Source organism: Elephantulus edwardii, unplaced genomic scaffold, assembly GCF_000299155.1.
Source record: "Elephantulus edwardii isolate Elephantulus edwardi_28Jun2011 unplaced genomic scaffold, EleEdw1.0 scaffold00208, whole genome shotgun sequence".
Lineage (NCBI taxonomy): Eukaryota > Metazoa > Chordata > Mammalia > Macroscelidea > Macroscelididae > Elephantulus > Elephantulus edwardii.
In genome coordinates, this window is record NW_006399958.1 from 118079 (window position 1) to 141624 (window position 23546).

At 56.1% G+C, this 23546-nt stretch overlaps 4 protein-coding genes across 4 annotated transcripts in view; 2 read left to right on the plus strand and 2 right to left on the minus strand.

Annotated features, from left to right (window-relative positions):
* Positions 1 to 88: 88 nt before the first annotated feature.
* Positions 89 to 7722, minus strand: SPHK2 (sphingosine kinase 2). The gene is made up of 8 exons (XM_006897329.1): positions 7684 to 7722; positions 3921 to 4126; positions 3655 to 3845; positions 2628 to 2777; positions 2249 to 2343; positions 2037 to 2152; positions 535 to 1602; positions 89 to 419 (listed from the first exon to the last, which is right to left on the minus strand). The coding sequence occupies exons 1-8, from the start codon at positions 7720 to 7722 to the stop codon at positions 89 to 91; spliced, it is 2196 nt and encodes a 731-aa protein (XP_006897391.1).
* A 1754-nt stretch (positions 7723 to 9476) lies between these two features.
* LOC102855847 (ribosomal protein L18-like) lies at positions 9477 to 13250 on the plus strand. The gene is made up of 6 exons (XM_006897258.1): positions 9477 to 9512; positions 11272 to 11358; positions 11715 to 11822; positions 12235 to 12333; positions 12748 to 12941; positions 13137 to 13250. The coding sequence occupies exons 1-6, from the start codon at positions 9510 to 9512 to the stop codon at positions 13210 to 13212; spliced, it is 567 nt and encodes a 188-aa protein (XP_006897320.1). The 5' UTR covers positions 9477 to 9509; the 3' UTR covers positions 13213 to 13250.
* Positions 13251 to 14511: 1261 nt separating this feature from the next.
* The window catches only part of FAM83E (family with sequence similarity 83, member E), a 16545-nt gene continuing 7510 nt past the window's right edge, over positions 14512 to 23546 (plus strand). The window contains exons 1-3 of the mRNA XM_006897330.1: positions 14512 to 14994; positions 17188 to 17355; positions 17630 to 17754. Coding sequence (XP_006897392.1) covers positions 14512 to 14994; positions 17188 to 17355; positions 17630 to 17754 — 776 coding nt within the window. The remainder of the gene's footprint in view (positions 14995 to 17187; positions 17356 to 17629; positions 17755 to 23546) is intronic.
* On the minus strand, positions 21828 to 22193 carry SPACA4 (sperm acrosome associated 4). Its single transcript, XM_006897306.1, has one exon. The coding sequence runs from the start codon at positions 22191 to 22193 to the stop codon at positions 21828 to 21830; it is 366 nt and encodes a 121-aa protein (XP_006897368.1).

A 23546-nucleotide genomic window follows, 5' to 3' on the forward strand; every position in this document is an offset into this window, starting at 1 on the left:
CCAGTTAAGAGTAGGCACCGCAGTGGATAGAGCGAGACCCGGACCCCCAGCCTGGCCAATGAAGGCCTCCTCGCCCAGCCCGTAAATTTCAGGCTCCGTCATTGGGCGGCGCGTTGGCCAAGCCCCGCCCTCGGCCGCACGAGCGTTCTGAGTCGGAAGCAGAGGCGTGGTCTGGGCGGGGCCACGCCCCCAAGGGCGGGCCAGAGCGCAGACGCCGGGTCCACAGGCCCCGGTCAGGCACTACTTTCGGGGCACGCCCTTTAAGTTTCAGCGATCCCAGCCAGCAGCCCCCTGGAAATCCAGGCCTCCCTGCAGGCTGGCGATCCGTCGGGGCCGATCCTGTCGCCACCACCGCCACCACGTTCCCCGTCTGGTCCCGGGAGGCGGTGCAATCCTGAGAACGGGCCAGGCCCAGGGCACTTGGGCCCGGGCCTTAAGGCTTAGCAGCTAGACCCCACCCCCAGTCCAAGCCCCTCCCACTGGAATGTAGGCCCCGCCCTCGGCGGGCTCCGTGCTGAACTCTCAGCTCAAGGCCCGGTGCGGCTCGGCGGGCCCGTGAGAAGGGTGCCGAGGCCCGGATGTATCTGCGCCTGCACCGGCCCGTACTCCACCTGCTCGCCGTCCACCGTGAGCACGCCGCGTGGCGTGAGTGGCTCCAGGCGGAAGGCACGGGCCGCGGCGTAGCCCAGCTGGGGACAGCCCAGACTGAAGTGACTGCCTCGCTCCATGGCCAGAAAAAGGCGCAGTAGGGTGGCCCGTGAGATGCCACCACGCACCCAGCACAGGTGCACCAGGCCATCGTCAAAGCGAGCGTGCGGGGCTGCCACCATGTCAGCGCCCAGGTGGCTGGGCGAGATGGCCAACATAAGCACAAAGTCCTCCTCCATTGTCACCCAGCCTGGGGGCAGCGGGGTCCCCAGGGGAGGCAGCAGGTGGTCAGGTGGTCCCCAGGTGGAGGGAGCTGCTGGAGCATCAGGGTGGGGTGGTGAGGGCTCAGAGGGTGTTGGCATTTCTGGGGACGCCTTAGTGATGGGTGAGTGAATGGCTGATCTGGGGGATGGAGGGAGCAGTGGGTCTGGGGACAGTGGCACATCTCCAGCCCCGCCCCAGTCTCCAGCCAGCTCTGGACCACCACCATTGAGAGACAGAACGGGGAGGGGATCAGGTGAACCAGGGGAGGTCAAGGCGGACTGCGGCAGGGGCAGGGGCAGGTCAGAAACTGAGCGATGCAGGGGTGAGTGGGCCACAGGGGGCACTGGCTCGGGGGTGAGGGTCAGCTCTGACTTGGCCCGGGGCAGCCCCTGGGGCGTGGGGGAAGCAGGTTCCCCTGTGGCTGGGAGGTAGGAGAGGCGCCCGCGGTAGGTATGTAGTGTGGCCAGGCCCAGCACCGTGCCCAGGGTGAAGCGGGCACTGCCCAGGGCCCGGAAGCGCTCGCTGTGGATGTCCACGTCTGACACGAAGCCCCAGGCCACGGCCAGGAAGGAGAAACAGCGGGAGCCCGAGGCCAGCGTCACGGAGAGCAGGTCCAGCGGGTGACTGCCGCCCCGGCACAGCAGGAGGGAGCAGTTGAGCAGCAGGTCAAGGCCCAAGGCTGGCTCAAACCTTTGCACGAGGTAGGGGATCACACAGGGGAAGAGCCAACAGCGGCATGTGAGGCCCGAGTGCAGGCCAGGGAGGAAGCAGGGGCTCTCACCAGCCCAGGTGCCCCTTGAGTTTTGCCCATCAGCTCTGACTGGGCTTGCTGTGTGCCATCGACAGCACAGCCGGCAAGACACTGCAGGGACAGGGGTGGGTGGCTCTGATGGGCTGAGGGGAGAGGCTGAGTGTGGTGGCTCTTAATCGACCCCAAGTGTCTTGAGTTCTCTAGGCTAGGGACTTTTCTGGGGTCAAATGGTCAGGTCTTTCCTCGACAAAAGCTGCTCTGTGGATTCAATCGGATAGTGGAGGTTAGTGGCCATATGCTTAACTGTTTCATCACCAGGGCATGGGCACAATCTGCCAACCCTGTATCCTCAGCTTTGGGGTGCCCCACTTACCCCCCATGCTGGTTGACCACTGCGGCCAGCGCGTTGCCCGAGCCACAAGGGAGGACGCCCACGGGCATCTTCACAGCTTCCTCCCAGTCGGGGCGAGCAAGGAGCCCATTCAGCACCTGCAGCCGGGGAGCGGACACCAGCTTCCTAAGTCTGGCCCCACCCTCCGGGGTCCCCGAGGGTGCTGGCAGACGGAAGGGTGCTCTGGCCCCTACCTCGTAGAGCAGCCCGTCTCCGGAGACCGTGACGATGCCATCCCACTCGCTCAGGCTCAGCCCCTGCACCAGCTCTCGGGCGTGGTTCGGCCGTTCTGACGGAGGGGTGCAGGCAGGTGATGTAGAAAGCCCTCCACACATACACATCACACGACTGTTGTCTGATACCCAGGAGACTCCACTACTCCCCGGGGGACAGAAGTTGCACTTTCACCAACATCCAGGACCCTTTCCCACAGCCCCCCAGGACGTGGGATTCCAGCCCTCCTTCCGTCTTCCCTGATCCAGGAGCCCCCTACCCACCACTTTCCTCAGACTGAGAAGTCAGGGTTGTCCAACCCCTCTTCCTGTGTGTCCCCCCCACCCCCACGCCCCTCACCTGTCTGTATGAGATTGAAGGACAGCCCCGCTTCGGAGATCATGGGCAGCACGTGGTTCTTACACCACTGCCAAGCCAGGCCCCGCCCCCCAAAGGGGTTGACCAATAGGAGCAAGCGGGGCGGCCTGGGCAGCAGCTCAGCGGTAATCTCTGCAGAGAAAAGGGGGGCAGCCACGGTAAATTCTGGAAGCAGGAGTTTGTTTGCGCCTTCCAGCCTCTGCTCTGGGGGTGGTGCTTTCCCATGCAGCAGGGCCCGCACCTGGCAAAGCTAAAAGTGTGCAGCCCCGCCGCCCACCCCAGGGCCACAAACAAAGGCCCGTTTCAGGTGTCTAAGCACAACGCCCTTTGGCCAGCATGCTGGCCAGTGATTCAGGTTTCCGCCCTCCTCTGAACACCTGGACCCCAGCTGCTAAAAGGTTAGTCCTCAGGTCCAGGCCCCTTCTCGGCCCCGTCGCACAGATCTGGGGCCTAGACTTGGTCTCCAGGCAGCCAGCAGGACCCCATGGGACCAAGGAAGGCCCACGAGTTGGGATCCTTGGGGAAAATACCTTCCTGTGCCAGCCGAGGCCCCCTGAGCGCCCTCTGCCACCTGTTACTTGCCAGACTGCCCCGACCAGCCTGGTCATCTCAGACTTGTTTACGCTGCTTAGACCAAAGGAGACGGGGGCAGGGAACCGAGGCTAATGGCCAAAGACAGCAGATACCCTCCGTTCTCTGTGCCTGTGGGTTCTGCTTCTTCTGTTAGTTGATGTCGAGCCAATTCTGACTCAGGGCGACCCTGAGTGTCAGAGGAGAACTCTACCCCATAGGGTTTTTCAAAGCTGGGACCTTTGGGGAACAGACTGCCAGTCCTGTCTTCTGAGGCACCTCTGGGAGAGTTTGAACTGCCAATCATCTGGCTACCAGTTGAGTGGGTCACTGTTTGTGCCACCTGGCCCACCTCTGTCCGTGTCACTCATGCATCCAAGCCACCATGAGTGGCTTCATGCAGGGCACACAGGAAGGACCTGGCAGACAGAGGACTCACCCCCATCTGCAGGTAGCGGCAGCTCACGCAGCAGGCACGTGAGGGTGATGGCCCAGCGCTGGGCTTCAGCCCGGTTCTCCTCATAGGCTGCAGCCCCATCGACCCGGAAGGTGCGTGTGGTTCTGCGCCGTGCCCCCCGCCGGCCCCTCGGATAGGCGTAGATGCAGAAGTAGGCAGAGGAGTCCAAGGGGCTGCGGCTGCGCAGGGTGCAGCAGCCCGAGACCTCGGTCAAAGGGATCAGGCCACCCCGGGGCCGGGCTTCAGGCTTAGGACGCAGCCTCTGGATATGCAGGGCCTGTGCCGTGAGGGTCAGGGCAAAGCGTGGGCCCCGGGCTGGGTAGGAGCCAAACTCGCCATGCATCAGTGGGGTGCTGGCAGCCTGATGTGGGGCTGGCGGGGCCATGACTTTGGCCTTGTCCAGGGCACTTCTGGGCCCAGGGCCCTGACTCCAGGTCAGCTCCTGGTCCAGGCTCTGCAGGAGGGAAAGCGGGCAGAAGTCAGAGTCTAGAATCCCCAGGATAGGGGGCAGGATAGACACACAAAGCTTGTGGACAGGAGACAGCGGGAGCACCTGCAGGTGATGGGGAGACAAACAGGCCCAGACAGGTGTGAGGAGACCCCGAGGACACAGCACCAGCATCCCGGACAGCCCAGAGACCTGGGCACCACCAGCATTCATTCGCATATCCCCCAGAGAACTAACCACACAGGACCCCCCTGCACGCCAGGCTCAGCAAACACTGACATTCTTGTTCTGAGTTTATATTCTAATCAGTTGGCAGGGAGATAAAAGAAAGAGGTAAAATCTCCAGTGTTGTGGAGGATGAGGAAAAGTTTTGGGGAGAAAATATGGCAGGGAAGGGGGCCCCAAAATTGGTGGAAACACAAGCAGAGAGGGACCTGTAAAGACAAACACACCCCTTCCTTCTCCTTCAGAGCGAGGGGAGACTGAAGACACCAAGACAGTGAGGAATAATTTCTGAGAGGCAGAACAAACGCTGGGGAGAAGGCATACAACCACCATGATCCAGACTGCTAACAGAAACTCAAGGAGGAAGTAAGGGTTTAGGGGCTTTTAGGAAGCGGAGGGTCAGGAAGCCATGGGGCAGAGAAGGAAGGGATACGCAGGATTAAGGAGAGGCAAGAGGCAGGTGGCACCGACTGATGGAAACTGAGAAAGAGCTCCAATCGTGGGGGCATAAGGGGCCAGAGAGGAGGCAGGACCACATGCAGGCACTTTTGAGAGGCAGGGGCTCTGAGCCCGGCCCTGGACACTGACCTGCGCATCTGGTTGCTTGCTCTCCAGGGAAGGGGTGGGAGTCGGGACCGAGGTACCCGCCCTGGAAACCCTCCCGTGCCCTCTGCCCGCACTGCACCTCCTACCAGTTCACCTTTGTTCCCTGCTGCCCCACCCAGCCACCTGCTGGGTCAGCTGCACCTTCCTAGAACTCAGGGTTCCCCTGAAGGGCACACCTCCCCCCCCATCTGAGTCAAATTCTCACAGGCAGCTCCCTTGCGCCCGGGGAGTGCTGCCTCTGCCCCCCAAACTGGCGATCCCCTGCTGAGAGTGTCTTCTAGCAGAGATTCCAGATGCAGCCTCCGGTCTGGATCTCTGTCCCCGGGGTCCCCCCAGCCTCTGGCCTGGCTTCCATTCTTGGCTCACCCACATCTGCCCAGCTTCGGGCCTGGGTCTCCATCCGCAGAATTCGAACCCACGAGCCTGGATATGCGTCCACGAGTCTCCCAGAACCAGCCCTCCATCCCCACTCGGGTTCTGGCCCAGGAGCTCTCCGTCGCCCATCCCCCACCCCCGGTACCCCAGTCCCGGGCCATCTCTCTGTTCCTCAGGATCCCTCAGTCCCTCCCCGACTCAGTGCCCTGACCCCGCACCCTCTTCACATGCCGGGTCCTCCTCCAGATGGCCCCTCAAGTCGGCACCAACCGCCCCCATCGGACCTAGGGGTGGGGGGAGGGTGTGCTCGGCCCGGCCAATCGTCGAGTGGCCGGTTTCTGTTGAACCAATGAGGGAGTGTGGGGCGGGGCCAATGGGTCTCTCGGGCTAGGCACAGGGGCCGGCCTTCCGCGGGAACAGGGCGGGGCATTGCATCTCGCGAGATGGGGCACCATATTTGGTGAGGGCAAGTGCGCAGCTAAAAGGTGTCGCAGCTACACGGCCATCCCCGTTGCCGCCATCTTTGTGGAGGGCACAGGACCCTCTCCAATCCATTGAGTTTTCCGAGAAGTGACAGGGAGGTGGGCGTGTAGCGACAGAGGCACAGAGCATGACAGCACAGAGAGAACAAGGTAATACAAGCCCAGAGTTAACAAATGGGGTCAAAAAACAGCCTCAGCGAGGCAGAAACTCAGAGAAGCAGCAAGAAACAAAAAAAAAAAAAGAAAGTCAAAGATTCCTTGGAAAGAAAGACTCAAAAGCCAAGAGACAAAGCCACCCAGTGGGAATGCGTAATCCAGGGGCACAGAACCACTGCCTTCAGTCGATCCCTACTCACAGCAACTGCTACGTTTCCAAGGCTGTAAACCGTTACCTAGAGGAGCCTGTCTACCTTTCTGGTGGATTCGAACTTGCACCCTTTGAGTTAGCAACCTAACATGCCAAGCACTATGCAACTATTATGCACTGTTGTGTTGGAACTGACCTAAGTACTCGACCCTAAAGCAGGTTTTCACAGGCAGTAAGATGCAAGGAAGGAGACTGCCTACTTTCTCCAGTGTAGCAGCAGGGAGATTCGAACAGCATGCCTTTGGGCTTGGCAGTGGAGCTCCTTTACCACTAGGCCCACAGAGATTCCTCTAAGGGTATAGAAGGCAACGAAAATGGAGAAAACTTCTGGAATAAACACCAGGGTGGAGTGGCTCACTAATTCCCAAATGATATCTCTTGGGCACAAGCCAAAGTAGAGGCAGGAGATAAGCGTCTACACACAGGATGACCCAGTGGGTTGCTTGTCCAAAGAAACACAGAAGAGAAAAGGGGAGGGACACTCCGTAGGGGTTGAGGGGAATGCTGGGAGGCCAGAGGTTTTGAGAGGGCCTGAGACTGAGAGAGACAGAAAGCAGAGATACTGACAGAGAGAGGCAAGGGTGTGGTGAGATTCAAAGGCAGGAAGGCAAAGCTGAGCAAGACTAAAATTAGAAGCACACGTGCGCACGTGTGTGTGCGCGCACACACACACACACACAGAGGCAGGGACGGAGTTTGCTACAAAGAGACAAAATGGAAAAACTCACTTCTTGCCAAAATAAAAAAATTGTACTTTGCATCCAACTCAGAGTACATGGCAATCCCACAGGTGACAATGTGAACTGTGGTCCTTAATGTTTCCAAGGGCTGTGACCTTTCTGAAGTCCCCCAAGGGACCTCTGAGCTGCCAACATTTCTGTTAGTGGTCTCTACCACCCAGGGACTCCTCCAGATCAGCAATGTGTCAAGGGATGTCCCAAACAGAGTGAGAAGGAGAGCAAGCCAGTGAGATGAATGGTCAGATAGGAAAGGCAGAGATAATGCCCCGAGAAGCTAAGGCTCCTCCAACAGGGAAGCCGGGTCACAGAGCTAAGGGAACAGGAAAAGGAAGCAGAGCTGAAATCTTAGAAACCAAAGCCCAGCCCTGCCGGCTTGAGTCCATTCCAACTCATAATCACCTTATATGACACAGGAGAACTGTCCCAACGAGTTCTCAAGACTAAATCTTTACAGAAACAGACTACCTCATTCCTCTCTTATACAATGTCTGCTGAGTTCAAATGCACACCTTTCAGGGAACAACCCAATGCTTAATCCAGCATGCCACTAGAGCTCCAAAGAAGGGCCTGGAGCCTCCAAAAAAGAAAGCAGAAATGAGAATCTCACAGGAGACTCCTATGACTTCAGGGACACTTCCGGCTTCTCTGGGCGTTCAGCTGCCCTATCTATGAAATGGACAGAAAGCAAGTCCCACTTCCTTGACGAGCAGAGCTGAAATGGAAGGGCCTTGGGTGATGGAAGCTCTTGGTCTTCAGATGGACCCTTACCTGATCCAGCTGTTCCTCTGCTTCCAGGTGGCCATTCATCTGCCTGACCTCTGTCCTGGCACTACATTAGCACAACCCAGGACCTGGGTTTGCGGCCAATTTGGGTAGAGGCACAGAAGGGTAGCAAGGAGTCAGGCCCCACGATCCAGACCTGGCACTTGGCTCTGTGGAAGAGAGGTACAGTGAATGGTACATTGAGAGCAGGTGCCAAAAGGTACTGACAGGTGTACTAGAGTCTCCTGGGTAGAGCCTCCCCTAGAAAGGAGGAACAATGAACAAGTCAGCTTTATTACTGCCCCAGCCAGTTGATCTGGTCACACATCATAAGCATTCACTTCTATCAAGCAATTATTACAAGCACGGCTTTGTCTTAAATACTTTTCTTAAATTACAATCCTGGAAACCACTCAATGTGTCTAGGCTCATTACCATCTCCACCTTGCAGTTCAGGAAAGCGGTGTGCCCAAGGCCACACAGTTAAGTTATGAAGCAGCCAGCCAGGATCTGAGTTAAAGAGGGCAAGGCACTATGTCACAGCTGTCTCTTCTTTGCTGGGTGTCTGTCCATCTTCCATTAAACTTTATCACAATCAACGTGCATGTCCACCTCCCCCACCCGAAGAATTGTCTTTCCCCGTCTCTAGGCAGCTCCCATCTCCTCATCCACAACCCCCTACCCCTGGCAGGAACCTCAACGCCACTCTCAATTCAAACTGAAGCCCCAATGCCCTGGAGTTCATTTCTGTTTCACAACGCCACCCCCCCCTCCCCCAAGTTTCCAAGGCTGTCGTTTTTAAGGAAGCAGTCTACCCCATCTTTCTCCCGTGGAGCAGCCGATGGGTTCAAACCGCTGACCTTGCGGATGGCAGACGAGAGCTTTAACCACTGCGCCATCGAGACTCCTCCAGTACACCGTGCATCTCCCTCGCACCAACCTCCCCTGGACCAGTTGAACCTCTTTGGCTGAGAATAGCAACCTTCAGGTGACGAAGGCTGGAGGTGGTAAAGGAAGGGCCATCTAAGGGGCAGGGACGGGTGGTTGGGACCGAAATGATGGAAATGAGAGGAGGCTGCAGCAAGAAGATCTAGGGTTAGATCTCAAGTAGGACTTCCTGACCTGCAGCCGCGCTCAGGGTGTTGAGCGAGATTAAGGCAGAGATGAGATAAATCAGGTAACGCCCGAAGCTTTGGGTCAGGGGTTTGATTCTGCAGAGGCCGGAACTAACCCTTGTAAGCCCGCCTCCTGATCGCCAGTACTCGGTCAGCCAAGTCCTCCGGGAACCAGTGAGTGGCCACCGGGCCAGAGCGTCACCGCGCGACGCGCCCTCCTACCTCTGGGTGGCATCTCTCGCGCTCCTTGATCTTTGATGCCAGAAGAGTATAGAGAGCGGGGTCTAGTGAGGGCCAGAGAGGCCCCCGACGTGCTGACCCGTCCTTCCGCGACGTCGCTCCGTCTCTTTGTTCCTGTATCCTGTTTTAACTCATAGCGCAGTCGATAGCCCCTGATTGCATGCGTGTTTCCGAGGATGGAAATCGCACCGGAGGAGATTGTCCATCTCTCTCTTGGCTGGTGGATTCGAACCGCGGCCTTTGGGTTTCGTATCGCAAATAACTCCCTAACGGACACTGCCTCCAGAGCGCCTCTGTTAGGTTCTGGACTCTCCGGTTAAACCGGTCCTCCAAGCCGACCATAGAGTGCTCTGGCTGTGGTAGAGCGCCGCGTCGCGCTCGTGTGACGTCACACAAGCGCCACTAACAGGAAAGCATTCCCCGCCCACGCCGGCTCAGTTCCTTCTTTCCGGACCTGGCTGAGCAAGAGGCGCCATCATGGTAAGCTCGTCTTAACAGGCTTTCGGGACTCTGCCATCCACCGCCATCCTCCGCGATCTCGGATTGGAAGCTTGCGGGAAAGGGTCAGGGGTGTCGGAGACGTCCGAGGCACACGGTTCCCTAGGCGGGGAGGCTACTTTGTGGGGGCCAGGGAACCCGTAATCATTCAACCTTCAGCCTCTGGTCCTTGCCGCATCCTTTTCCTTAACGACCCCATGCATAGATGAGTAAATTAAGATACATAGAGTAATATGAACAGAGTCACGTGGCCACGGAGTTTCAGAGTCTGGATGCCAGCCTAATACGGCATTATTGTTATTAATTGTCTTTGCTGCTACTCCCACCCCGACCTGTCATACTTGATCCTGCATGCAACGTTGCGTTTTCCGGGAATACGAGGGTCCAGTGCCCGGGCTTTGGGGACCAAGCTGACTTCCAGTGGATTCCAGCTCCCCTGGCTAGTTTGATCTTGCTTTCCGGGCCTCAGTTTCTCTGACCAGTTCTTTGGCAAGCCAGTCGTTCTGTCTCAAGGAGTTTGTGAGTTTTGCATTAAGCAGCTCCTGTGGTTCTGCGGTAGAGCAAGTTCTGGCATCCCTTCGTGGTCCTTTTTAGAGTTGTTAGCATGATTTTAAAAATTTTGTGATGGGCCATCCAGTCGGAACCGACTCATAACTTTGCTGCTGGTTTTCAGAAGCCGTCCAACGCGGGAGGTTTCACATCTTCCACAGGGCAGCTGGTGGATTTGAACTGCATGTCTTTTTTGAATTAGCAGCACAGCTTCTTACCCCAATAAAGCTGCCTTTTAAATAAGCTCCCTTTTAAATAGAACCTTACTGACTCTGGAAAGCTGACAGCTTGCAATGGAAAATAGGATTCCACTTAATTAGCTTTATTAGCCAGGTAGAGCATGTAAAAAAAACTCACTTCTTACAGATGTTAGATACAATTATTATGTACAAATTTTTTCAAGTTGCATTTTTTTAATTTTTTTTTTTTAACTGAGTCAGAACCTCTATGTTGAGTGTTCAAAGTTTGGTAATAGCATGTATACCCGTGTTTATTGTGGCTTTGTTCACGGTGACAAAGGGTTGGAAACAAAGTGCCCATCAGTAAACGAATGGTTAGATAAACTGGTATATCACACAATGGAATACTATGCTGCATTGAAAAACAAGGAACTCATGAAATATTATGCAAAATACGTGACCCTGGAGGACATTATGCTGAGTGAAATATCTCCGTCACAAAAATAAAAATACTGCACGGTGCGCTGTTGTAAAACAGGACTGACACTGGAGTTGGGAACCTTAGAAAAGAGGGAGTAAATAATGTAGACTGCATTGCAACATGAGGGAGAGAACTGTTTAAAAGGGATGTGTGATTAGGTATTATTGTCATGACAGGAGTCCAGAATGAAGGCTGCATAGAGGAGTGGACTTGGAGGGGGGGGAGGGACTGTATAACAATCAAAGAAATTTTTTTACTTTTCAAAGAGAAGAGGCAACTGGGAAGGAGGGGTGGGCAGGGAGGGAAATGCAACAGTGGAAATCCAAAGTCTCTGTAAACTTTCATTATGGTTAATAATTTTTTTTAAAAAAAAGGTATGGTAAAAGCTTTGGGTATAGATTAGATCCTTATTGAGTAGTCTCAGTAGTGAGGGTGGGTTATGTCCACATAACCTGTGCCCCCACTTGGTCTCTGGGGTGAATGAGCTGTCAGATCCAGAGCCGGATTCATGGTCTCCCCTTGACCCCCACAGGGAGTCGACATTCGCCACAACAAGGACAGAAAGGTCCGCCGCAAAGAGCCCAAGAGCCAGGACATCTACCTCCGGCTGTTGGTCAAGGTGAGACTGAGCCAGCCAGCACTGGGACCTCCACCCAGCCCTTGCCTTCTGGCGGGTATCATGGGCAGCTTTCACGGGCTGCAGGGCCCCCTTAGACCCCTAGTCCTGTCCCTTTCCCCAGAACTTCCTACTGCAGCCTCAGAGCTGTTGTGTTCTGCTGAGAGGTGGGGAAGGGGTTTCTGGGTCCCTGGCCTTCTCTGCCCTTTCAGGTCTGCTGGTGGTTGAGAAAGTCCAATGACTGCAGCAGGCTGTGGGAACCCTTCTAGCCTGGGCCTGGGCCATGGAAGGGTCATAACTAGAAAGCCTGGTGGGAAGGATGGACTGGCCCAGGTTCTCACACCTCTCTCGGACTCCAGCTCTACAGGTTCCTGGCCAGAAGGACCAACTCCACCTTCAACCAGGTTGTGCTGAAGAGACTGTTTATGAGCCGCACCAACCGGCCACCGCTGTCCCTCTCTCGGATGGTGAGTGCTGGTTGCCAGGAGGTCCTGGGCGCTAGCTTCTGAGAGGCGGCACTGAGGGCAGGGCAGGCCTTTGGGGACAGTGGCTGTGGGCTATAGGTTTGGCCTCAGTTTCCCCTGTTGGGAGGGCAGTGGTTTCCTCACCAGATGCCCCTGTGGCTGGCATTTCTCAGAAGCGCACACTCGAGTCGAGGTCAGAGCTCTCCAACGCTGGCCTGTGCGCTCATGTTCTCAATGGTGTGATCTCCCGCGAGAACTCCGAGTCCCGGCCTGTTCCAGGAGACGCTGGAGTCAGAGGGCGAGCATGTCCTCCCTGGTGCGCAGGCAGCCCTCCGCACGGCTGTTGGATTTAATCACTACAAGGGACAACTGTTCATCCTTGTTTTTTGTTTTTGTTTCCTTCACCTTCCCCAAGATCCGAAAGATGAAGCTTCCTGGCCGAGAAAACAAGACGGCTGTGGTGGTTGGGACCATAACAGATGACGTACGAATTCAGGAGGTTCCCAAGCTGAAGGTGAGCTGATGGCGACGGGGCAGCGGCCGAGCCCTGTGCACGGGTCAGGAGGCTGTGACTGGGGCAGAGCTGGGTGGCGCGCGCTTGGTCTCTGTCATCTGCGGGGAGAGGCAGCAGGCTACGTCGAGGAGTGGGCATTGGCACAGCACTTGGCTCTGAACCAGGGGACCTGAACTCGAGTCTGTCTGATACTTCTAGACAGAGGTCTCTCTGCCTCATGTCCATACACGTAATAATGATGAAGACAGCAACTCTTGGGAGTTGTGGGGGTCTCCTAGTACCAACATAAAGTGATGGGAATAACCACTGTCCGCTCAGGAGAGGCTTGGTTACCTAGCTAGCTAGTGAGGTGGGTAGACATTGGCACAGCCCCTCGGACCTCACGGCGGCCCCTGACCTCCCCTGGCCCCTCAGGTGTGTGCTCTGCGCGTGAGCAGCCGGGCCCGAAGCCGCATCCTCAAGGCTGGAGGCAAGATCCTCACCTTCGACCAGCTGGCCCTGGACTCGCCCAAGGGCTGTGGCACCGTGCTGCTGTCCGGGCCACGCAAGGGCCGCGAGGTGTACAGGCACTTCGGCAAGGCCCCGGGCACCCCACACAGCCACACCAAGTGAGTACTGCCGCCCCTTTCACTCCTGCCCACCGGGACTCCCCAGGGAACTTGAGATGGCCCCTGGGTGCTGGGCTGCCTGGAAGTGGGGGCTCCTCATCCCCACCCTTTAGGTCTCAGTGCCACCCTGACCCTCTGTGGGCCCCTCTGCCACCTCTGACCGTACCACTCACCCGAACCCTTTTCCTCCTGCAGACCCTACGTCCGCTCCAAGGGCCGGAAGTTCGAGCGTGCCCGAGGCCGAAGAGCGAGCCGCGGCTACAAGAACTAACCCCAGACCCTGCCCTGTCATTAAAATCCTATTGGCTGTTTCTGACCTTTTGTGTGTTTTTGGGGTGCAAAGGGGAGGTGGGACCTGTGGATAGCAGTGCCTTGGGTTTCTGGGGTTGAAGATTAGCCCCTCCCTTTACACTCCTAGGCACCAGGCGGCCACTGCAGGCCTGCTGGTGTCCCTTTCCCATTGCCGAAGCCCCACCCAGTGGTACCCAGGTGTCACGTGCATCCATACCTGGCCTTCACCTGGGCAGGAGGGGAGGGACCGGGAAGTGGGGGCGGGCCTGCGGCAGGGAGGGGTTCGTGGGAACCAGTGAGGCCGTCCCACACCTACCAGGAAGTGCAGCCTTTGGCTTCTAGTGGGCTTAGAGTTGGGGTTGGGTCCTTTTCTATAGCCCGAGGCTCAGTCCTCCCTGCACCCCCCCTTGTTTGCACTAGGGGCTGGGTTCCCCATGGGCTGAAAGTAGGTGAATGAGGCAGCCGGAAGAGAAGAAATCCAGGCCGATCAGTGAAGGAGGCCAATGGATAGAGAACCGGAGGCCCAGAGGGAGCGGTGAGCACAGGCTGCTGTATGTGGCAGGAGGGAGGGTACCAGCCTCAGTCAACCGCTTGGTCCGCCAGGATTGGAAGGAGGCTTCCGGGGTTCAACAGATGGGAGATTTCCAACCAGGGTGGAAGCCAGGCAGCTCAGAACTGGTGACAGGTCCCCCTCCAACCTGACAAGCCCACTGAGGTCATGCCCTGGTTCTGTGAGGCTGAGGACGTCTTTCCAGTTCTTCACCCTCTCGGGTTAGCCTGAGGGTGTGTAAGTGTCTCCTGGGGGTGTGGGGTCCTCAGAAGACCGAGATCCCAGTGTGGGGAAGACACGGCTGCAGGGCTGAGAGGTCGTGGTGGCCATTGACGAAAGCTGGTCAGGTGCTCAGCCTGACACGGGCCCCAGGACTGGGAGGGAGGCACAGTCACCAGCAGGCCGGTGAAGAGGGCAGGTGACTGCAGATAGACAGTGAGTCACGCCTTTGGGGCTCTGGTGGCCTGAGGAGGAGGAGGGTGTCCTTGGAAGGACAGAGTACAGCTGGAGACTCATGTCAGTCTGACCACCAAGGAAGGCCAATCGTGGGGCCCAGCTAGAAGCTGGGGGTCAGTGGACGCTTGGACAGTGGGTGTTGAGCAGGGAGCCCTTTGAGCATCAGCAGAGCTCCGGCGGTCACCTTGGGTCGGCCAGCCCGAGATCCCCCATGATCAGGATCCCAGAGACAGCCAAGGCCTTGGGGACCCCACCTCACCCAAGTGGACCACGATGGCGGCCTCTCAGCTGGCCGCACTGGAAGGTACGAACCCAGGAGCTGAGGGTCTGCCCGTGACTGCGACCAGCCCTGGCCTCCTGTACTCGGAGGGCCAGCGGCTGGCACTGGAGGCCCTGCTGAGTGAGGGCACCGAGGCGTTCGAGGCCTGCGTCCACCGCGAGGGCCTGCGGCCCTTTCTGAGTCAGGACGAGGTACGGGGCCTGGTAGCCACGGCCGAGGACTGGACCGCAGCCGCACAGGAACCCGGTGAGGTGGCCAGGGGAGCCGTCTTTGCCACCACTAACGGGGCCACGGGGGACAGCCTGACCTACTGGCCTGGCCAGTCAGAGGAGCCCACGCCCGTTCTGCAACTGGGTTGGCCCGAGGACGACTCCTGGAAGGGCATCACGCGGGCCCAGCTGTACACGCAGCCCCCCGGGGAGGGCCAGCCCACCCTCAAGGAGCTGGTGCGTCAGGAGATCAAGGCGGCCTCCAAGGTGGGTTCCTTGTGGCCTGAGGGCTGCTCCCTACAACCAGCTCCCTGCCAGGAGCTTGTGTCTCCTAGAACCAACCTGAGCACCCACATTTTTACCCACGAGACCCCCAGACCTCCATTGATTTTGTGTCAATTCCACTTCAGCACAGGACGACTGCCCCAAAGGGTTAATTTCTGAGGGAGTTGTGTTTATGGCAGGAGCTCTGGTGGCCTAATGGGTGAGGTGTTACACAGCCAATCCAAAGGCACAGGGTTCGAATCCACCAGCTTCTTTGAGGGAGAGAAATGGGCCATCTCTTCCGATGTCCTTTACAGCTTTTGAAAACCAGGGAGGGTCAGCTATGCGTCTGTTAGGCAACGTAACGTGGGGCCATAGGGAGCTCTGGGGACCTGACCATAGAATTGCACTGCTTGGGGAGCTCTGGTGGCCTAGTGGCAAGAAGCTGCTCTGCAATCCCAGAGGTATACAGTTCAAATCCACCAGATGCTCTGCTGGAGAAGGAGGGGCAATCTCCTATACCAGTCAGAACAGATTTGACGGTACACACACAAAATTGTTATGTGCCGTCGAGTCGCTTGCGACTCATAGCAACCCTATGTACAACAGCCCTAAACTCTGCTCTGTCCTGTGCCAATCGCACTGTCTCCGACACTCCCAGCCCGATTATCCCAATCATTGAATCCATCCACCTTATAGAGGATCTTCCTCTCCTGCCCCGTCCCTCCACCCTCCCAAGCATGATGTCTCTCTCCAAGGACCAGTCTCTCCTTACAACAAGGCAAGGATTCTGAGGCTCCATCTAACATACTTTGAACATGTTGTAAGGAGAGACCGGTCACACAAAATAGTAAAATAAAAATTTTTGAAATAATTGCACTGCTCACCCAAAGGTGTTACCTCTCTGGTGATTAGAATCTCCCAGCTCCTCTGAAAGATGGACATCGCCAAAAACCTGCTTGATGGGGGGGTCAGCTAGGATTTGTTCCAGCACGATGACAATGAGTCATGAAATGCTGGTGATTAAGCTGCCTGGCTGATAACTGAATAGTGAATAGAGCCTTTTCCATGGGGGACAGGGGAGGCACTCAGCTTGCCCAAAGGGCACAGCCACAGAGACACAGCGGGCAGTTCGCTGTCCTGCAGGGTCACCGTGGTCAGCTGAGCACACTGTAACACCCACCCAGGGTTCCACCGACCACGCCTGCAGCATCCAGGCCGAGGCACCCCTAGACTTCAGGACTCCCCTTTGGTGACTGTGTTCCCACCTCAGCACTCAAGTGTCCCAAAGCGACCTATAGGGGCGTCAGACCTAGGAGCGGGCTGCCACGTACTTGCCCACGTCCCATGTTTATGCCCATGATGTCACAGTTCCACTCTAGACTCATGCCAGGTGGTGACAGTTTTCTAAAAGGCAAGGGTTGGGGAGCTTGTAGAACCTTGTTCTAAGCCAGCACACAGTTCACTGAAAGGTGGGGGATTCGAGGATACCCCCCGAGGTGCCTCAGAAGAAAGGCCTGGAAATCTGTTTTTGAGAAATCACCCACCGTCACAAGACAGAGTGTGTCTGAATTGTAGTAGAAGGGAAACCAATTTGCTCTGTGAACGTTCCCCCGAAGCCCCAAAGGCAAGAACATTTGCCGTTGCAAACACTACGTGCCCCTGTTCCCCAGATCTGTTACAAATGGGTGACTGGCCTTGGGGAGAGCCCTGCCTTCATTCACACACAGGCAATAAATAAACACCAGCACTTCCTCTTAGGGACAACCTGTGGTCCCCCTTAAGTAGCTCTCGTGGTATAATGTGCAGAGCTGTTCCCCTTCTAACCACAAGATCGATGGTTCAAATCCACCAGCTGCCTCGGTATAAAGATTTAACGCCTTGGAAACCCGATGGAGGATTACTATGACTATTAATAAGGTGGCAGTGGGTTTGCGATCCCAGAGGTCAATGGTTCAAATCCACCATCTGCCTTGTTATAAAGATTTAGCAGCTTGGAAATCTGATGGAAGATTACCGTGACAATTAAAAAGATGGCAGTGAGTTTGGGGTCCCCCTAGGATATCCCACTGGGGCCATGCTCTTTAACACACAGCCCCCCAGCACATCTCACTCCCCCAGAACCCTGTAGCCAGCCCCCTGCCATCTGATTGCACCCCTGGACAGGCCCCCGGTCACTCCCTCTTTTGCCCCCAGCTCGTGGCTGTGGTCATGGATGTATTCACTGACCCGGACCTGCTCTTGGACCTGGCGGATGCGGCCACACGCCGCTGGGTGCCCGTCTACCTTCTGCTGGACGGCATGCAGCTGCCCGCCTTCCTGGACCTGGCCCGGCAGCTGGGGATGAACCCCTGGAACACTGAGGTAGAGACTGGCCACCGTCCCTTCCGGTGGGGCTGGGGCCAGTGGGCAGCAGACTCTTCCGTGTATCCTAGCACTGGGGCAAGTGGGGTGGACCCTTACAGGGGATTCCTGGCCACCAGATTGGGGTGATCCCAGGAGACCCAGGCAGCTTGACACCCAGGGTGGGTGCTGAACAAGCTGGGAGAGACCTTTTTGTGGTCTCTTGGGTGCTCTGGGAACTAAGCGAGATGCGTGGAGTGGACCTGACATGGATGTCCCCTCCCTGACCCCCTAGAACCTGGACATCCGGATCGTGCGTGGATGCAGCTTCCAGAGCCGCTGGAGGAAGCAAGTGAGCGGCCACTTGCGAGAGAAGTTTGTGTTGCTGGACGGTAACAGGGTCATCTCAGGGTCCTACAGGTAAGATGCCCCCAATGCCTCCCGGGGACATCACTACCCTCAGGCAGCATCCTGAACCCAGGCTCCCTTCAGCATGCCCAGACTGGCCAGATCATCCCCTTTCCGGCCTCTGTTTGCTCATCTGTTCAATGGGGTCGATGTCTGGCCCTGCTGTGTTGCCTTGTTTCTTGGTCTTGGCCAAGCCTTTACCTCCAGATAAGTTTGTTTCCAAGGGGTTTCAAAGCCAGGTGCACGGAATTCGAGTCCTGACTGTCTTTAGTAAGTGACCCCACCTCTCTGAGGGTCTGTTGATAACCGGACCCACAGACAATCTCATGCATGTCCTTGCTTTTTCTTTGGGGTCCAGCTGGCCTGTCCTGATCCAAGCTCTGCCACCTTTGTCTAGCTGAGACTGCCACTAGTCTACTCTGACCCTCAATATCCTCCTCTGAAAAATGTTGAGTGGTCAACAGGCAGGGGTGACGGTGGTCTCTGGAGTCAGATGATCAGGATCAAATCCCAGTTCTGCCAGTTACAGCAAGCTGTGTGACTTTGAGCAAGTGACTTGGCCTCTCTGTGCCTCAGTTACCCCTCCAGAGGAAAAAGGATGGTGGAATTAATGTCTCTCAAGCCAGGTTTCTCAACAGTGATGCTATGAAAATTCTGAGCCTTGTAAACACTTGCTGCAGAGGGTCAGGGACTGCAGTCTTCAGTATGGCTTGAGTCTCAATGTCAAGAAAACAAATATTCTCACCACTGGGCTTATTGGCAGCATCAGGATGGGTGGTGAAGAAACTGAGATTGTTCGCAGTTTTGGTTTGCTTGGCTCCACAGTCAACACTCTTGGCACCAGCAAATTAAAAGACGTATTGTGATGGGGAAAGTCTGTGGTTAGAGAACTCTGTAAAGTGCTGAAGTGTGACGATGTCAGTCTGGAGACTAAGGTGCGCCTGATACAGGTCATGGTCTTTCCAATCACTTGTTATGCATCAGAGAGCTGGACAATGACTAGTAAAAGGAGAATTGATGGTAAAAGGAGAATTGATGCCTTTGAGCTGTAGTGTTGGACAAGAGTATTGAATATACCATGGACTGCTAAGAAAATGAACACGTTTGTCTGGAAGAGGGTGAAGCCATGCTGCTTCTTGGAGGCAAAGATTCTGAGGCTCCGTCTGACATACTTTGGACATGTGGCAAGGAGGGACCAGTCCTTGGAGAGGGACGTCATGCTTGGGAGGGTGGAGGGACAGCGCAGAAGGCGAAGACCCTCTATAAGGTGGATTGATTCAGTGACTGAAGTTATCAGGGTGAGTGTATCGGAGACAGTGCGATTGGCACAGGATAGAGCAGGTTTCAGGGCTGTTGTACATAGGGTCGCTATGAGTCGCAGGCAACTCGACAGCACATAACAACAACAACAACAACATGGTGGCAGCTGTCTGTGTATTGTAATGTGTTGGGAAGCATTCCTGGACTTGACCCTCTACCATGACCAGCAGCCATCAACCCCGCTCCAAAGTCCTTAAGATCAAAAATATCTCCAGACAGTGTCAGGTGCTCCCTGGGGTACAGTTGCACCTCATTAAGCCCTGTGTGGAGTGGAGTTGGAACAGACTCCTTGCTGACCCTCCAGTAGACTTTCAGAGGCTGCAAATTGCACAGGAAGGGGAGCTTTGGTGGCCTAGTAGCAAGAAGCTGCACTGCGATCCCGGAGGCATGCGGTTCGAATCCACCAGATGCTCTGCTGGAGAAGGAGGGGCAATCTCCTCCTGTACCAAAATAAGAAAGGAAAGGAGAGGGGAGAGAGGAGAGAGGAGAGAGGAGAGAGGAGAGAGGAGAGAGGAGAGAGGAAAGAGGGGAGGGGAGGGGAGGGGAGGGAAGGGAAGGGAAGGGAAGGGAAGGGAAGGGAAGGGAAGGAAAATAATAAAAGAAAATGGAAAAATAAAATAACACAGGAAGAAAGGGCCTACGTTTCTCTCATGGAGCAACTGGTGGGTTCAAACCACTTACCTTTGGGTTGGCAGCTCAGCTCGGCTCCAGAGGATTTCCTAGGCTGTGCTGGGAGAAGTGGAGGGTCTCCCGAAGAGATGGGCTGACATGGTGAGCTGCAGCAGTGGGCCGGAGCGTGACAGGCCGTGAGGATGGCGCGAGACAGGGCTACGTTCTGACCTGCGAGTCGGGACTGGTATGAGTCCATCCACAGCACCTGAAGACCACCACCACCACCGCTTTACTCAGACCGACCCCGGGCCTTTCTCCTGGAACGTGACTGAGGCAGCTCCCGCCGCCACCTCGGTTAACAGACGAGCACATACCGTTCACACCACCCAGGAACCTTGTTCTAAATCAGCTTGATCAGCATCTGAGGGGGGGAGGGCACGTGGGAGGCCACATAGCCTGTCACCCTCCTCCCCAGAGTTTCTTCTTCTGCTCTCACATCAATTCTGATGCTCAGCGCCCCCCCACACACACACACCCCCCTCGCCCCCGGGTATGCAGCAGGACTTCTCCGTAGGGCTTTTCCAGGCGAAGACTTCACAGAAGCTGATTGCCAGGCCTTTCCTCCGAGGCGCCGTTGGGTGGATTCAAACCTGCAGCCTGTTAGCACTGGAACCTTCCAGCCAGTGGTAGACAGAGCAAGTGCTTAACCATTTGGGCCACCTAGGGGCTCCCCAAAAGCAGAACCAAACCCAGCCCACCCATTCCATGGGAAACAGATACGTCAGTCCACTTTGTAAAGATGACCGTCTTGGAAACGAAACCCTCTGGGGCAGTTCTATGACCTCTTGGGTCAGAATTGACTTTATGGCAGTAGGTTTCAGTTTTATGGAGTCCTTGGAGCCCTGATGGTGCAATAGCTAAAGCACTCGCTGCTAGTCCAAAGGTTGGAAGTTTGAACCCGCTGCTTTCTTGGTGGGAGAACAAGGCAGTTTGCTTCTGTGACAACTTACAGCTTTGGAAACTATGGGGCTGCTCTTTTGTGTCCTTCAGGGTGGCTGTGAGTGATACTAACTTGGTGACAGTGGTTTTGGGCTTCTGGGGAAGGGACTTTACAAGCAAGTTTCCAAGCTCTTGTTTGAAGTGATAGGCACTGAAGTAGAAATGAGGAGGTTCCAAGTTAGGTTTTTGTGAGCCACCCAGAGTCTGCTGGAAGGCGGCCGGCAGCGTGAACCACAACAACGCTAACAAGGAGACCTGTGACTTGAAGACTCTGTAATCCCAGGGCCCTCTGACTAGCTGCAATGTTGCTTTCCCAGGTTTATTTTTACATTTCACCTGCTCTTAAGATGAGGGGCATTCAGGTGACATACACTGTTTGCTAAAAGGGAAGATTTGAAGTACTCCTAAAGCCTTCAGTCTACCTTATACCCCAACATCAAGAAAACAGAGCTTCTCATCCCTGAACCAGCAGGCAGCCTCATGATAGACGAGGAATGGAATTGTCAAGGCCTTCGTTATACTTGAATCTACAATCAACCGTCATGGGAGCAACAGTGAAGAAATCAAAGGACATACTAGACTGGGCCGATCTGCTGCTCAAGACCTCTTTGAAAAGGCTAGAGAGCAAGGATACCACTTTAAAGACTAAGGTGGACCTGATTCAAGCCATAGTATTTTTCCAGTTGCTTCCCATGCATGTGAAAGTTGGGCAGTGAACAAAGATCCAGGAAGAATTGATGCCTTTGGAGGGTGGAGAATCATGAACCATCCCCTGGACTGACTGCTAAAAGAATAAGTAAACCTTGTCTTGGAAGCAAGGATGATGAGAGTTTTGTCTCATCTACTTTGGGCATGATATCGGGGGCCGAGTGGGAAGTCAGAGAAAGAGACGAAGACCCTCAAAGAGAGGCACTGATATGGTGACTGTGGCACAGATGGGTGACACAGGACCAAGCAGAGTATTGTTGTTGTACAAGGGGTTGCTTTCGCTTGGAAGCTGGTTCCATGACACCAGGAACAAAGGAGGTGCCCACATGGCTACCCCTCCCCTCCAGCACGTCAAGCGAGGGCCACAAGCGGTGTCCAGGGCCATTTAATGGGGGATAGGGCAGAAGTAGGGGCGGGGAGGTGACGGAGCTGGGGCACAGTGACTGTTACAGAAGCAGCAGCAGCAGCAGGCCCAGCGCCAGGCCCCCAGTGGCCCCTGCCAACCGGGGGGCCATCCGGGGGGCCGCGTTGCACAGATCACCCGAGCAGCAGTTGGTGACGAGGCTGTAAGTGACGCCCATGTAGGTGACCGGCTGCTCGTGGCCGCAGTTGGGGGAGCTCATGCAGCCCTTGTTGGTGACGGGGCTGACGCCCGGGGCCACCCCGTGGCCCGAGAAGCAGTCCTCCTCGTCGCCACAGGTCATGCGCGTCTTGGGACAGTTGGAGGTGTCGGTGAGCTCACAGAAGAAGCAGGTCTTGACGCCCCACGTGCCCATGGGCAGCACCAGCAGCAGGAGGCAGCCGAGGAGCATGGCCTTCGGGCCGGGCCAACAGGGCCCGAGCCAGGCCGGGGCCAAGCTGGGCCTCCCGGGACGGCAGAATCGTGCTCCGTGCACCCGCAGGTGACACCTGGGTCCCTCAGCAGCCGACAGCAGAGTTAGCATGGGTGGGGGTGGTGTCCTCAGTTGGGGACACAGCGTCCCTCTTGGAGTTTGGCTGTAGTTGGGCTCTTGGGAGTCAGCCAGAGAACGCTGTCCACCCAGGGGCCTTTATGGCACGGAATGGGGTGACCTCACAGAACCCTATTCACAGAACTTCCCACTGGGTGAGGTCACTGGTGGAGGAGCGGGGAGTGTCACAATTCAAGGGGCTGTAAACCTGTTCCTGACCCTCTGGATGACCCTCCCCAGGTTTCCCAGGAAACCAGTGACATTCTGACCCTTGGTGACCCTCCCCCCAGCTTCTGAGCTTGCCGGAGCTCTGAGCAGATGGAGGCTTTCTCCTGGTGGACTTGAACTGCCCACCTTTTGGTTAACAGTCTGACAAATTAGTTAGTGACACGTTATGCCATCAGGTCCCCTTTTGGGGTGACGTGGCACCTAGCAAAGGTAAAAGATATCCTGGGGTGCACCTGCCTTCCATGAAGGGCTGAAGTCCCACCCAGGTCATGGTGGACACAGCCAGGCCCGTGTCAGTCGCCACCAAGTAGCTCATAACTCCTGGTGACCCCGTGCATTTCAGTGCAGAATTGTGCTCCCTCCGTAAGAGTCTCAGTGGCCAATTTTGGGGGGATTCTATCTGCAGGTCTTTCTTTTGAGGCACCTCTGAGTGGGCCTGAACTGCCAACCTTTCAGACAGCAGCCGAGCTTGTTTTAACCCTGGCAGCATCCAGTGACAATCCTCCTCCGTTGTTGTGGGGTGCTGGCTAGGTGATTGCATGCTTGGTCACCCCACAGGACAGCAGGGGTTCCCAGGTGACAGCTTACAGGAACAGATCGCTAGGGCCGCTTGGTGAATTAGAACTGCCAACCTTCTGGGAAGCAGCCAGGTGCATCGCACCACCAGGGCTCCTTCCATCCTGCTCCACAGATGGAGAGGCTGCCGCTCAAGAAGGGGGGAGTGTGTCATCAGAGGCCCCCAGGACTGACAACCCAAAGCCACTCGCTACCTTATCAGCTTTCTGGGGCTTCACGTTGTCCTCGGAGACCAGCTGAAGGCCTAGTCGCAAGAAGCTGCGATGCAATCCCAAAGGCATGCAGTTCAAGACCAAGAGAGGCTTTGTGGGAGAAGGATGGGCAATCTCCTCCCGTGTGACTTCTCATGCACCGTGGAGTCAGAACCGACCCACAGCTGACCCTCTGGTGGGTTTTCAGAGGCAGTTAATC

Coding starts and splice junctions, on each gene's coding strand:
- LOC102855847 (XM_006897258.1), top strand. Junction 11,823..12,234: donor CGCTGTCCCTCTCTCGGATG/GTGAGTGCTGGT, acceptor ACCTTCCCCAAG/ATCCGAAAGATGAAGCTTCC. Junction 12,942..13,136: donor ACCCCACACAGCCACACCAA/GTGAGTACTGCC, acceptor TTCCTCCTGCAG/ACCCTACGTCCGCTCCAAGG.
- SPHK2 (XM_006897329.1), bottom strand. CDS start 7,722: ATGAATGGCCACCTGGAAGCAGAGGAACAGCTGGATCAG. Junction 2,344..2,627: donor CTTCAATCTCATACAGACAG/GTGAGGGGCGTG, acceptor CCCCTCCGTCAG/AACGGCCGAACCACGCCCGA. Junction 420..534: donor GGCCCGCCGAGCCGCACCGG/GCCTTGAGCTGA, acceptor CCCGGGCCCAAG/TGCCCTGGGCCTGGCCCGTT.
- SPACA4 (XM_006897306.1), bottom strand. CDS start 22,193: ATGCTCCTCGGCTGCCTCCTGCTGCTGGTGCTGCCCATGGGCACGTGG.